This window comes from Pituophis catenifer, unplaced genomic scaffold (genome assembly GCF_029215685.1).
Source record: "Pituophis catenifer annectens isolate HBS135680 unplaced genomic scaffold, rPitCat1.0.hap2 SCAF_4, whole genome shotgun sequence".
In the NCBI taxonomy this organism is placed as follows: Eukaryota; Metazoa; Chordata; class Lepidosauria; order Squamata; family Colubridae; genus Pituophis; species Pituophis catenifer.
Genome location: NW_027256884.1, coordinates 63,130,916 through 63,146,587, shown reverse-complemented (window position 1 = coordinate 63,146,587; position 15,672 = coordinate 63,130,916). Strand labels below are relative to the sequence as shown.

The 15,672-nt window shown below is 38.6% G+C and overlaps 1 protein-coding gene across 9 annotated transcripts in view; it reads left to right on the top strand.

The window, feature by feature from the left end:
- The window catches only part of DMD (dystrophin), a 2,096,968-nt gene that overhangs the window by 1,672,852 nt on the left and 408,444 nt on the right, over positions 1-15,672 (top strand). For all 9 annotated transcript variants that reach the window (XM_070944209.1, XM_070944203.1, XM_070944204.1 and 6 more), the window contains one exon: positions 151-419. In XM_070944209.1, the coding sequence (XP_070800310.1) occupies positions 151-419 (269 nt within the window). The remainder of the gene's footprint in view (positions 1-150; positions 420-15,672) is intronic.

The following is a 15,672-nucleotide window of genomic DNA, read 5'->3' as shown; positions in this document are numbered from 1 at the left end:
CTTAATGCCACTGATAGAACCCCATGATACTACTCAATTTGAGCCAGTGCCATGGATATAACACTTGAATGTTTTTGCCTGATAATAATAAAAAAAATTGAGATTTTGTTTTTAAATTTTATTTATGTTATCTATGTGCTTCGCTTTTAGAGCTGTCTCCGGGTGAAAGAGTCCAGAATGTAACTCAATTCCTAAAGAAGCAGGCAGTTGATGTTAAAACAGAATGGGATAAATTGAATCTACAATCTTCTGACTGGCAAAAAAAGATTGATGAAGCCCTTGAAAGACTACAAGAGCTTCATGAGGCAATGGATGATTTCGATCTAAAACTGCATCAGGCAGAAACTGTCAAAGAGTCTTGGCAGCCAGTTGGGGATTTGCTCATTGACTCACTGCAGGATCATCTTGAAAAACTGAAGGTAAAATTGTATTTTTGTTCAGTGCTATTTGCATTAACATACACTTAACATTCTGCTGTAGCTTCAACACCAAGAGAGAATTCATAATTATTTTAAATAATCACAATGAATATTGAGATAAAATATAAATAAAAACATATTACTGCTATCTTAAATAACTTAGTTGTGCTTTAAAATGTAGGATAGTGAAAAATTCCAAAGGCATTTGGTTTTATATGTCAAATTATTTTAATTGTGCATTTTTAGGAAACTTCATTTATCTATTTATTGTTAATGTAACCAAATTTATTTTTTATATATACATTATGAAAAAATTACCAAATGTCAGCAAAATTATAGTTACTTTATGGGCTAATTATCCACTTCATAGGATGCAAGAAAATGCTTTCATTTCTATACTACTTATATTCATTAATTGATAGATCGATTATTGTTGCCAAGTAATTGATGACTCTTAGCAGCCATGAAGATATTCTCCTCGATGATCTATCCCTAACTTGTTCCTTCAGTTCTTGCAACAGTGCACTCATTGCCACTGTAACCAAGTCCATCTTCCTTACTACTGGTCACCCTCTTCTTGTCCATTTTTTATCCTTTATATAAATTTAATGATTTCTGTTTTATATCCCTTCAGAGAAAAGTGGGATGAAAAGGTTTGAGGATCCAGGAGGTCCTACTTATGTAGGACTATTTTGTAATTTCATTTATTTTTGTGACTTTGTTTTTCCTAAATTCTCTCTCTCCCCTGCCTCTGTTCTGTTCTTTGTGACCTATATTTTTTCCTAATTTCTTGGTTGCAAACAAGGTTATCCCTTGACGTTTTTGTTTAGCCATGTCTTTCCTTTGTCACCCTATTCCTCTTCCATTTTCCACTCTCATCTCTTTACATCCTTTTGCTAAGGTTATAACAAGTTTAAAAATGATCATTTCTCTTTATTAGAGTGCATTATGAAAATATGGTTTTTAGCAATTTACATGAAGTTGACAACTGAATTATATTTCAGGATACATTACAAAAAAAAAATAACGTACTGTATTAAATTATACAGTACGTTGGTTGGTATGGCTAGAATAAGGAAAGTTATTTATTTAGTTCATCCATAGAGAACAATTCTTTTTCAACAAGCTAGAATTTATCTTTTCCATTTTGAAGAAATAGATACAATCTCCTATGGGCACCAACGTTAGATGAGGTTTCTTTCTGTCAAAGAAAACACAGTGAAATCAGTACTATGTATTAGGTGTCTGGTATTCTTTCTTCTTTTGCCACTATTGAACACAGATCTGAAGCCTTATGAAACATATACTAGCAAGAGAATATTTAAGTGCCAATTTTGTCTATATGGGTTTTGAAGATATCAGAAGGGTTCTACTGAATTCAAGGTTGATAAGAACACTTTGGTTCATGTGAATATGGGAGTTTTCTAGGGAAATAATCCCATGGTTGTTCTCTGCTGAGATTTGCTCATGAGTCTGTATTGATTTTAATTTATTTTATTTGTATTTTGACTGGTTAGTTCATTTTACATTCTTCATGCACTTTGCATACCTTATGATAGAGTTAGGGTAGAAAAATGAATACATTTAGAATAGAATAGAATAGAATAGAATAGAATAGAACAGAACAGAACAGAACAGAACAGAACAGAACAGAACAGAACAGAATAGAATAGAATAGAATTCTTTATTGGCCAAGTGTGATTGGACACACAAGGAATTTGTCTTTGGTGCATATGCTCTCAGTATACACAAAAAGTCAAGATACATTTGTCAAGAATCATAAGGTACAACACTTAATGATAGTCATAGTGTACAAATAAGCAATTAAATCATACTAGGAAACAATCAATATAAATCATAAGGATACAAGCAACGAAGTTATAGTCATGCAGTCATAAGTGGGAGGAGATGGGTGATAGGAACGATGAGAAGATTAATAGTAATAGTAATGCAGACTTAGTGAATAGCTTGACAGTGTTGTGGGAATTATTTGTTTAGCAGAGTGATGGTGTTCGGGAAAAAACTGTTCTTGTGTCTAGTTGTTCTGGTGTTCAGTGCTCTATAGCAGGGGTCTCCAACCTTGGCAACTTTAAGACTTGTGGACTTCAACTCCCAGAATCCCAGAATTCTGGGAGTTGAAGTCCACAAGTCATAAAGTTGTCAAAGTTGAAGTCCCCTATTCTATAGTGTCATTTTGAGGGTAGGAGTTATGTCCAGGATGTGAGGGGTCTGTAAATATTTTCACAGCCCTCTTTTTGAGGTCCTCAATGGAAGACAGGTTGGTAGTAATTGTTTTTTCTGAAGTTCTAATTATCCTCTGAAGTCTGTGTCTGTCTTGTTGGGTTGCAGAACCAAACCAGACAGTTATAGAGGTGCAGATGACAGACTCAATAATTCCTCTGTAGAACTGTATCAGCAGCTCCTTGGGCAGTTTGAGCTTCCTGAGTTGGCCCAGAAAGAACATTCTTTGTGGTGCTTTTTTGATGATGTTTTTGATGTTAACTGTCCATTTTAGGTCTTGAGTGTCGAAGCGTGAATCAGCCTCGTTCCCCCCCTGGGGAAACTGTAATTAATTAAAGGTGAATGGATCTTGTTTTCCATGGTGTATACTCTCAAAGAAAGAAAACCCAAATGTATTCTAAGAAACATTTTATTATAAAAGGAAAACAAACTAGCTAACTACATTGTTACCGGACAAAGGAAAATCAGGAAGTTAGAAAAGAAAGAATGTAGACATGTGCAGTAGCTCAGAAATCACAAGACAGCCTTATCTCAGTTACTACAGATAAGTTCTCCTACAGACTACCGTACTGCTCAGAATGGAAGCTCAACTGGCAAACACTTAACGCAGTGACAACCCCTTCTTTGTCAGTTGAGGGGACATCAGGTACTGCCATCAGTTAAGGCACATCTTCTTACGCAGATACTCGTGCTGAGCTGCTGGAAGTGGTTTGTTGAGCATGTCAGCAATCTGATTATGTGTAGGCACATACTGCAATTTTACAAAACCTTGTTTCACTAATTGTTTTATATTTTTGTAATGGATGTCAATGTGTCTGGAGCAACCTGTTTCCTAATTTTCTTTTTGTTGGCTTTAGGAGCCTTTGGAGTAGCAACAGGATCTCTCTCTGGAACATCTCTCTCTGGGCCTGTGCTCTCCTCTTTTGAAGCCTGTATACTTGCCTGTGCTTGCGGTTTAGACTTTGGCTTTATGTAATAAACACCACCAATTAACATGGTTTCAGCAACAATATCTCCATTTTTAACTATATAACTTGCTTTTTCGAGGTGGTGGACCTGGAACTTTAATACTCTAGACAAGTGACTCTGACTAAGCAAACTACTAGTTGCCGTTGGTATATAATAAACATCAGGAATGAATGCATTGAGCTCTTCAACATAAACAGTTCCTTTTCCTACGACCTGACAAGGATGATTGGAAAAAGAATAAATTCACGTAGTTCAGGCTCATGCATCTCTGTGAAAAGTTCCTTTCTGTAGGTAACATGCAATGCTGCGCCACTATCCAAAGTCCACAGAAGTTGTCTGTCATATTCTGGATGAGGTTGTGGATCGTTGGTTAAATCCAATGTAGTGAGTGGAGCTTGCGGATCACGCCGCAACGACCTTGTCTTCCACCTCTGCCTCTGCCTCCTCTGGAGTCTGTCCCTCTGGGCTGGTACGTGACGGGAGCTGGAAATCATTGGGGACAATCCTGGGTGGCATGTCCCACACGATTACAGATGTAGCATCTTGGCATCCTTGGAACGTAGGCTCTTCCTCAGAAGGGATGCCTCGCTGGAGCTCTTGATGCAGGTGGTCCTCTCAAATGTGGCGTTGCTAACATAAATGCCTCTTCTTCAATTAAAATTCTGCATACATGATCCACTGTGCGTTGAGCAATAGGCACTTGATTAATCTTTGAAATGGCATCTTTCCATTCATAATTCAATGAGTTAATAATAATGCTGATCATTTGACAATCATCAATATTATAGTCTCTTTCACCCAAATCCTTCCTCATTCCTTTCATTTTAGTTAAATGTTCTCCAATATATTCACCAGGTTTTATTCTCGAACCATGGAACTCAGACAAGAGCAAACATGTAGATTCAATTGAAACATGCCGGTAGTATGTTTCTAATTGGGCCCAAATTTGTTGGGCAGTTGCATCAGGTGGAAAAGTAACCTGCAGTTCAGTATCCATGGACATCCATAATGTTTTGCATGCTTTAGTATCTTATTGCAGGAGTCCATAGCTGCCCAGGAGGATTAAACACCATGCAATGGGTACCTTCTCTACGGAGTAAAAGTCCAACCTCACTGACCCATGCTTTATAATTTTGTCCTGAACGCTTTAATTTTGAATCACCAGCCAGTGGAACAACAGAAGATGCCTGTTGAGGAACATACATTTGAGGTGCTGGTAATTGTGCAGGTAAAAACACTCGTGATGCTGGAACAGGCACTGGTCCTGGCTGGGCGGGCTGTGCAGCTAAAGGCACTTGTACTTGAACCTGAGGCTGCTGTATTTGGACTCATGATTGTTGTGCTCCAGCTGCCGCTGGTGCCTGAGCTGCAATATTAATATGGCCTTCTGGAGGCGCTGGCACTTGTCTTGGCTGCATTAAGCGTTGCTGTGCTCCATCTAAATTAGGAATTTGGACAAAAACATCATCAGTACCACCAGGGGGTCTGATGATTGAGCCTGTGGAGACACATGTGGCATTACAGCCTGCAGACTTGATTGAGTTAGGGATATGGTTGAAAAAGTCTGATGTAATTTTCTTAACTGCTGTTGCATCGTGGAATGCATTTCAGCTTTATCTTGTAAATTATTTTTGCCAGCAGGTGGTGCCGCAACATTAGTTTCGGGCATTGCAGAAAACTTTGCTTCTCTATCAACATCATGTGAAATCTGAGAAGGGACAACATCACTATACACATGTGACGTGTACCCAGCTCTCTGTTCTGATTTGCCTGACACAAAACCCTCCTGGGGAAGTGGCTTTGGCTTCGAAGAAGAAGGCAAAATGGAGGACTCAGGAATTTGAAAAAGACGAGAGTCCCGCTTATCTGGCTTAAGTATAGAAACAAACACTTTTGCCTTGTGCAGCTCATGTTCCAGAAACTCTATTTGATCACAATAACTTTTTACAGCCTTCTCATGCTGGGTTTGTTCAGGGCTCAGATGAGAATAATGAATATCACCTCTCTCTGTGGGTAAAGAAAACCCAGCCGCTTGTGGAATTTTAGGTTTGGCACCAAGCCTTTCAAATTCCTGGGCTTCTTTAGTAAATTCTTTAGTAATTAACTGGAGGCTTGAAGAAACATAAGAGGGTGTCACTGACCTCAGCATGTCGCCTTCAGGATAAGCTTCCCCAACAGCACCTCCAACAGCACATTCCTCCAGTCTGGTTGCTGAAGCAAGCAGTGTTTGAAAAGTTGAAAGCCTGTGTAAAATTCTTTTTGCTTCTTCATCAGAGAGATCAGAGACATTTATCTCTTCAGCAAACTGTGCCCTATATTTGTTTTTCTTTTTCTTTCTTGGCATATTTGCAGTAAATAATCAGCGTTCCTCGGTCGCCGACTAATCTATCTGCTTAATAGCCTATTCCAGTGATGGCTAACCTTCTTGCCATCGCATGCCAGGAAGGGGGGGGAGGTTCACGCATGCGCGTGCCTACACCCATAATTCTATGTGCCCCGCCCTGTGCTTGTGTGCACAACCACCCTCCCCCCCGCTCCTGGCACGCAATGGCCCAGTAGGCCCATTTTTCTTTCTCACCTGGCTCCAAATCCTCTCTATGCATCTGGGGAGGGCAAAAACAGCCTTCCCCACCCCCCTTGGAGGCCCTCTGGAGGCTTGAAACGGCACATTTCCCAACTCCCGGTTGGAGTTTCCCCCTGGGGAAACTGTAATTAATTAGAGGTGAATGGATCTTGTTTTCCATGGTGTATACTCTCAAAGAAAGAAAACCCAAATGTATTCTAAGAAACATTTTATTATAAAAGTAAAACAAACTAGCTAATTACATCATTACCGGACAAAGGAAAATCAGGAAGTTAGAAAAGAAAGAATGTAGACATGCGCAGTAGCTCAGAAATCACAAGACAGCCTTATCTCAGTTACTACAGATAAGTTCTCCGGCAGACTACTGTACTGCTCAGAATGGAAGCTCAGCTGGCAAACACTTAACGCAGTGACATTGAGATATGATAGAACCTAGAAATTTGAAGGTCTTACTGTTGATATTGTGTTGTCTAGTATTATAAGAGGTGGTAGTATGGGAGAGTTTCTCCTAAAGTCTACCACCATTTCTATGGTTTTGAGTGTGTTCAATTCCAGATTGTTCCGGTCGCACCATGAGGCTAGTTGTTCAACCTCCTGTCTGTATGCAGATTCATCATTGTCGCGAATGAGACCAATCATACATTTCTTGGATGCCACCAACAAATTACAGTTCTTTATAAACAATCTATTACTATAGCAATTCATTTTGACTTTCCACATTAGCATGGCTATTTTTTTTAGTAGCTTCCCAATATGGGAATATATCACATTAAACATATCAAGGTTTGGAAATACTGCTTTTTAAAGGATTACTTTTATTACTGTTAGTAAATGATATTTTATTTCTAAGATGGAAGAATGTGAAAGAAATATTTTAGGGTTCGTTTTTTTCAAATGAAGATCATAATTCTAAAGAGTTGTTTAAAAATTGCTGGTACATAATCAAAAGGTTTACTTGATATGTTGCTTCCATATTTGTCTTGCAGTTTTAAGATGGTAAAACTAATTTCCACACAAACAGTATCCCAATATTTGTCAGGAATTTAAAGAATTTGGATAATAATTCTCAGATTTAGCCTAAATAGAAGATAAATTCATTACATTAATATATTTAGCAGTTCCGACAGTACATAATCAGCATGAGAATTAGATTGAAATATACTATTTTATTCCAAATATGTTTTTGTCCTTTAGAAAAGTTGCTTATATAATATTCACTTTCCATTAAATTCATAAAATTCCATAAAATTCCATTAAGTTCTATTGTATAGAACAATACAGCAAGAATGTATTCAATCCATAAGCAAATCGTATCAATATTTTAATGCTTCTTCCGTTATTATCTACATATGCGATCTAAGTATTTTTCAACATTTTCATAGCTTTTGGGATTTATTAATCACCTTTTTGATGAAAATGTTTATATCATATCATTATCAATTCTATAATATATAATTCTTATTCCTATACCAGTTTCTTCTACTTTTAGTTCCATGCTGAACTCTTTTTCAATTAGCAATGGGAATTTATTTCCATCAGATTTGCCATTCATTTGGGGGAGGGGAGGAGTTTGATCTATTTTCTAATGCTTTTCAATAAAGAATACTCACCAGTTTTCATTCTTATTCATTACAGGTCACTAAATGACCCAGTTAATTTTTCTGTACTCTCTCATATTATTCCTACTAATTTATGTCACCTAATTTGAGAATTCTATACAAATTTTCTCATATCTGTTTGTTTGTTTTGATTATCACAATCCACTGAAATATAACATGCAATTATCAATAATTTATGGAATCATGTGTATTTTAAACCTTTAACCTTAAATTTAATGTGTGTATTAATCAAATGAACTCCACAGACTCAAGCTACCTTCATTTAGTTTTCCTTCCTCTTTCTTTTAATTTCACAGGTACGTTCTATTTTATTTCATTCATTGTATTTATTAATTCATGCCTTTTGCCATATATTCTTCTTAAAGTCCAATAACAATCTTTTATATGTAATAGTGATTACCAAATGGAACCAGATACCTTGTCTACCCACTATAACTTTGGTCAGTTGAAACTGTCACATAATGCTTTTTAATAATTCAGAGACAATATAGTTACATGTAAATATAGATGTAGACATTATCCATTTAGACATATATTATTTATATTATCTATATTATCAATATAGACAGTAATAATTACCAGCCTCAGTTATTTCACTATAGTTAGCTATATCACATGCACCATTCCCTGCTATTGGTAAGAAAGGTATCAATTCATTTCACAAGCTTTGGACAAGATTCCTCAAGGGCAATCAAAACTCTGTTACTATTTGAATTATACAGTTCTGGACCAGAAAGGAACTAATTTCACATTATTATTTCCCAACTCCACAGTGTTTCCAAGGAATACAATTATGTGGAGAATGAGAAAAATTCTTTGTTATGCTTGTGACACATTGGATAGCAAACATAAACAAAAATATTTAAGGGGGTGGTTATTTTAAGAAGGGATAGAAAAGAGATAAAATCTTTACCATAGTTGTAAAGAGATAATCCCAGATCAAATGCCTGTTTTCCAAGAAAAATCTTTGTCTTGAACTTATTTTAATTTTCTGGAAGACAAATTCTGAATACTGTATTGTTGTAATTATTCACATGATTTCATATATTCTTATGAGCCACTAAATCAAATTCATATATTATTCTTCTTACTTGTAATCCCAACATTATCTGTCCATATGGAGCATAAAATTAAATTTTAATTTTTTTTAAATTTTATTTATGGTTTTTTCTTTAACATATATGAGTACTTAGTGAACAAGTACATTGTCTGGGTCAATTTACCTTATACAGAGTACTAATAATAATAATACTGTTTAGGTATACATAATAATAATCTTTCAACTTCTAAGATTTACATATACATTGTAGTTATAATTTATTATACAGTATAATGTATTATACAGTACAGAGGAACAAGCTCAGATTTAACCCTTCCAAGACCGAGTGGCTGTGGTTTCCGGCATCCCGTCATAGTCAGTTGACTCCATCACTGACTATTGGGGGTGAGATCTTGACCCCCTCAGAGAGGGCTCGCACCTTGTGTGTCCTCCTGGACTCACAGCTGTCCTTAGAAGACCATCTGACGGCTGTGGCCAGGGGGGCTTTTTATCAGGTTCTCCTGATTTACCAGTTGCGTCCCTTTCTGGATCGGGACTTCTTACGCAGTCACACACGCCCTCGTCACTTCCCGCCTGGACTATTGTAACGCTCTCTACATGGGGCTCCCCTTGAAGAGCACCCGGAGGCTCCAACTGGTCCAGAATGTGGCCGCGCGGGTAATTATGGGAGCGACTCGACGCTCCCATGTAACACCGCTCCTGCACAAGCTGTACTGGCTCCCGGTGGTCTTCCGGGTGTGATTCAAGATGTTGGTCACCACCTTTAAAGCGCTCCATGGCATGGGCCCTGGGTATCTATGAGACCACCTTCTGCCACCGATAGCCTCCCATCGACTGGTACGCTCCTACAGAGAGGGGCTCCTCCGGATGCCGTCAGCTAGACAATGTCAGCTGACGACCCCCAAGGGGAGAGCATTCTCTGTGGGGGCCCCCACCCTCTGGAATGAGCTGCCCCCGGAGATTCGTAGGATTCCCTACCTGCGTACCTTTCGCCGTGCCCTAAAAACATTACTATTCCAACAAGCAGGGCTGGCCTAAATAATAATAATATTTTTACTATTTTAATGGGTTGTTTTATTAGAATTTTCGGCCAATTGATTTCATTGTTTTAAATTGTTTTTAATTTTTATATTGTCATGGTTTTATTTCTGGCTGTACACCACCCTGAGTCCTTCGGGAGAAGGGCGGTATAGAAATTTAATAAAATAAAATAAATAAATTTTGTAATGTTTTCCCAATTTCTACTTTCTACCTGTCTACAATTCCCATAGTAAAAAGTATTATGTATCCATCCATCATCTCTTGCTCTTTACTACTTAAACATGCATGGTAGTAGTCTTTCAACTTTTAACATTTACATTTACATATACATAGCAATTATAGTAGTTTATTTCATGTGACAGTATGCATAATAACATTTTCCCAATTTCTACTTTTTAGTTTTATTTTCTAATCTTTAGTAAGACAAATCCCATATTAAGAGGTATTCTGTATCTATCCATCATCTCTTGCCCTTTTTAGTATTTCAACTTTTATTGACTTTTTGATCAATCTCCCATGCTCCTCCCTTGGCATCTTGTATCCCTCTACATCACTTATGTTTAGACTAAACATTTCCTGTGCCTCCACATTTGCCTCTCATTGTCTCTAAAATACCCATCAATGACTCTTTCATCCCTTCTAGGGGATCTTTCTCTTTAATCTTTTCTACATTTTGGCCTCTTGAAAAATAGTCAACCTGCTCTATTTCAAGAATTTTTACTATCTTTTCTGTATTTTTATCTACTTGTATCATTTGTTGATTTATCTCCTCTCTTCTTTTCTCTATTCCTTCTGAATTTTTCTCTGTTGTCTGCATTTTTTGTTCATTTTTCATTATCATTTGCTGGAGATTTCCTGATCTCACATCTGCATCGTGCATCAGTTCCATCATCTCCCTATGGTTCCTTGTCATAGCTTCCTGGATATCTTGAAACTGATTTCTGTTTGAGATTTGTTCTTCCTTGTTGTAACATGTTGCTTTATTTTAGTGGGCTAAAAGTTATTCAGCAATCCATCCAGGTCCCAGTGTCCCAAATGACCAAAAACATCAAAAAGCCAATATTAGAAGAATTTGCTCAGTCCCTGAACTGTTCTTCAAAATCCACAGTATTTGTAGTCCTCAAAGTCTGCCGTTTTGCTCCCTCTGAATTATTCAAATTTGTAGGTCATGTTTAGTTTTTCTTCTTTTGCCTTGTAAAATATTCCATCGAATAGTATTTGTAATCCAGAATGGCCCACCAAATTTTCCATGTCTCGTTAATTCACAAAATCAGGTAGTCAGTTTCAACAGCAATTCCTATTATTTATAATTCTTTGAGAAATTTCAAATGGCTCACCAGTTACTCCCAAGCCACCAGAAAACAAGTAGATAGAAAGGAAAAAAACAAAAAGATTGATGTTATTTGCCTTTCACTTTGTTTCTCTTCTTATCAATCTTGACTGTCCTTTCTTTTTTATCAACCCTGGCTTTTTTTTCAAGGTCCTTTCCAACCATATAATAATGTAGTATCTTCTTTGGCCAGTAAATGACATTCCAACTCTAAATTCCAGTACCAAAATGAGGCAGAAGCTCTAACAGCTGATTGTCAAAGTTCAACAACGGGGGGGGGGGAAGCATTTTTTTAATATAATTTCTTCCAGCAGTCAAACAATGTTTCCAACAAATTAAAATCACATTTCACAGCACCACAGATTCCAGTTCAGTCTTTCTATATTTTGAAACTTCATATTCTTCTGTTAAAATTTAATTTTTGGGTCTATAATTTGTCTCCGTGTATTAATTCACCGCTTTCTGCTCTTTGGAGTCTTTCAAAAATTCTTTTATTTAGGGTGGGTCTCTAATAAAGAAGTTGAAAATCGTCTCACCCAGTTCCAATCCTCTGTTCACACACCGCTCCAGCTCATTTCTTCTTCGGTTGCCCCAGCTTTGTTCCAGCTATAATGGCCATGTCTGTTCTTCATTGTTTGGGAGGGCACCTCAGATTTAGCAAGAGAGCCACCAGTCTCCCACGATTGACAAGGAATCCTTCCTTTCTTTGTCACCCCTCCAGGGTGACTTTGGCCCCTTAGGGCCTCCTATTGGAGAAGAATTGGTCAGGATTCGTGGAGCCCCACTATGTCTGACTGCCTCACCACAATGCCAAACCAGAAGTCCACTAAATTTTACATTTTGATAAGTACATTTCACCAATTTCAATGAAATGTTTATATGGGCATACTAAGACAAAATATGAGGGTTTTTTGTTTCAGTAATCTTTTAACTAGCCTTTGCTAACATAGTGGATGAACTGAGTCATACTCCTCTAAGGATTATTTATACTTTTTAAATCTTTTCCAAAGTAATATTTTCAAAAGCTTGCATCCTATTGGAAAATTTAATTTAGAGAAAATCCTGAATTAAGAGTCTCTTTGTGTTTCTTCTTCTGGAGTGGAGATTTTGTTTTCTTTTTAACAAGAGAAGTCAAAGCAGATATGGGGAGAGGAACAAGTTAATTTATTAATGAGAATAAATGGAGCAGAAGGTTGTTTTCCCCTGAGAGACTCAATAGTCTTGCTGACAGTTTCCTGAACTGAAAATGAATTGCTGATTACCAGGTTGCATAATTACATAACTGGGAAAATAGTAGCATCTTGGACTCTGTCTAAGACAAGCAAGATGATTTAGTTTTGTTAAGAGTGGCCTACTTGGCTTTAGCCATATGTAGTAGCAGGTAGAATTTTGGAGGCTAGGGTGGAATGGAGAGTTATACTGGCCTACTATAATTGTACTATAAATATACTATAATTCTACCTTTCTGAAAAGATGATTTGTACACAGTATTTTTAGTGTTCCAGATGGTAGAACTATTCTGGAGAGGTGATGGATTGGTACAGAGAGTCCACTGCAGGAGGCTGATGGGTCTGTTTTGGTGATGTTCCTTCCATCATCGAGCAATTCTGTCAAATCCTGATTAACCTATAAAATAGGAAATGGGCCATGCAATAGAAATAACCATCTTTTAATGGCCTTTCCTGCTGAGTACAGTTAATCAAACTGCCTGGTTTTCAAAGAAGCTGTTGGCAAGAAAGTGAAAAGGGCTAGAGTGCTGTTAGCAAAAAAACAAAAAAACAAAAACCCTCCTTTGAAAGACTAGCCTATGACAGTGATGCTATTAAAGAAATCTTTTGTCTCTGCTGCTACTGTGTCTCAGGAAAGCTGAGCAGTTTAGCAATCTGGGTAGACAGATGCCTATTGAATTCTGGTACATGAGAATAAAGATCACAAAAAAGCCTATTGTAATACATTTTTCCCAGAATTCACTGTTCAAATTATTCATCTCCATGGTGACCTGAATGTTGTGCTTGATATAGATTGAGTTAATATCTTCTTGGTTGTATAATGGAACTTATCGGCATCAACAGGAATCTTTTAAAGGGGAGACTTTCAGGATGTATGTTTCATGAGTTATGAAAATGCATACATTAGTAATAGAAGAAGAGCTTAGAGTTGATTGAATATTTTTAAAAGGCAGTATTTAAAAAAAATAGTAAGATCTTGTTTATAAAAAAAACTTTTGGCTTAATATCTTAAATATTCCATCTTCCATCTTGTCAAAATCAGTATCTCAAATATACCATATTATCTAACAACTTTATGAAAACTCTCAAACTCTCAAACATGATGATTTCTTGCCAGTATGTGAATGACCAAAATTATACCATTCTTTTCCAAATACAAACGCAAAGATGCTGAGATATTTTGGAGATAGGGTTGGGATAAATGGGGGAATAAAGAATCTGAAACTTAACCGAGGAGAGATAAACCATACTTAAAGAGTAGCCCTTAATGGGTCTAAGTCTACATGGAGTAAGCAATGGGGTGCCACAAGGTTCCATCTTAGGCCCAGTATTCTTCAATATCTTCATAACTGACTTAGATGAGGGAATAGGAGGGGAACTCACCAAATTTGCAGATGATACTAAGCTGGGAGGAGCAGCTAAGAAGATAGGCTCAATATCCAAATGGATCTTGACAGACTTGAACACTGGGCCCTATCTAACAAAATGAAATTCAATGTAGAGAAAAGTAAAGTCTTACATTTAGATAAGAAAAATCAAAAGCACACATATAAACCAAAAGCACACTGGGGGAAACCAGGCTTAATAGCAATGACTGTGAGAGGGATCTTGGAATCTTAGTGGACAATCAGCAAAATATGAGCCAGCAGTATGCAGCAGCACCAAAAAAAGCCAACGCAATCCTAAATTGCATTAACAGAGGGATACAATCAAGATCAAGTGAGGTACTAATACCACTCTATAAAGCCTTAGTAAGACCACACCTAGAGTACTGCATCCAGTTTTGGTCACCACACTATAAAAAAAGTTGTTGAGACTCTAGAAATAGTGCAGAGGAGAGCAACCAGGATGATTAGGGGACTGGAGACTAAAACATATGAAGAACGGTTACATCAGCAGTGGGTTGCTACCGGTTTGCACCAGTTCGTGCGAATCATTGGTGGAAATTTGGCCAAGGTTGCCGAACCATTAGCGATGGCTGGCTGGCCATGCCCCCAAACCAGTCGCTCGCCCCAGCTGCCATGTTCGTCACCGCCATGTTCTTCATGTACACGCATCCCATTGCCTTGCAAGTCCCATTGCCTTTTTTTTTATTAAAAAGTTTTAACAAGTATTACAACAATTTTTTCCCACCCAATTCTATGAAATTCTATGAAATTCTATGAAATCCATCTGTACTCTGAAGGGTCTCTCTGGACTATGAACCCTGGACTGGCCCTCTTTTCCACCTTGGACTCGGACGTACAATGACGTACAAGAAAGCCGACCTGCTAGCATTGCGAGACTCCCCCCTCTCGCAAGTTTGGCCCTCCACTTTATCGAGGGCCCACCTCGCTGAGGGAATTTGGAACCCCGAGAGGTGGCATGCAAAAACTAGGGGGTTGAGGGGTTTTATATCAAAATTTTTTGTAAATTTTTAAGGGGTTCTAGGGAGGGGGAGGGTTTAATTGGAATGTGGGTCGTGGGTATGGGGGATAGCCCACAAAGGGGAGGGGCGGGCCTGGCAAGGAAGCACAGCGTGGGAGATGGGGATCTCGGGGTCGAGGGGGGAGTCATAGTTTGTACAGATAGTGTTCTGAATATCATTACCGTGAGTGGGAGGGGTAGGTATGGCGGGAGCAGGGGGCCATATCGAGTCAAGGGAGCACGTACCCGCTGTTTACAAGTGGTGACATGCTCCGGCCCCCAAGGCTCCACCCATTCTCCAGGTTGCACAGACCCTCAGGACCCGACCCTTCGGCTGATGCTGTGCAATGCCAGGTCCGTAGTAAATAAAGCCCCCCTCATTTGTGATCTTATTTGTGAGGGGGGAGCGGACCTGGCAGGTATTACGGAGACCTGGTTGGGCCAGGAAGGGGGGGTCCCCCTCGTCGAGATGTGCCCACCAGGTTTCCTTGCATTCCATCAGCCGAGGTTACAGGGCAGGGGCGGGGGAGTAGCGGTTATTATTAAAGAAGATCTGAGACCGAGGGAGGCCACTGTTCCTCAGACGGCCGGCTGTGAGTCCCTCCTCGTGAAGTGGGGTCATGTGGTTCAGATGGGTTTGCTGATCACGTACCTGGCTCCCTGCCACGTGGCAACAGCCCTGCCCGAGCTACTCAACGTCATCGCCGTGGTGGCGGTTGATACCTCCAGGCTTATGGTCATGGGGAATTTCAACCTGCCGTCCGTGGGTGAGGC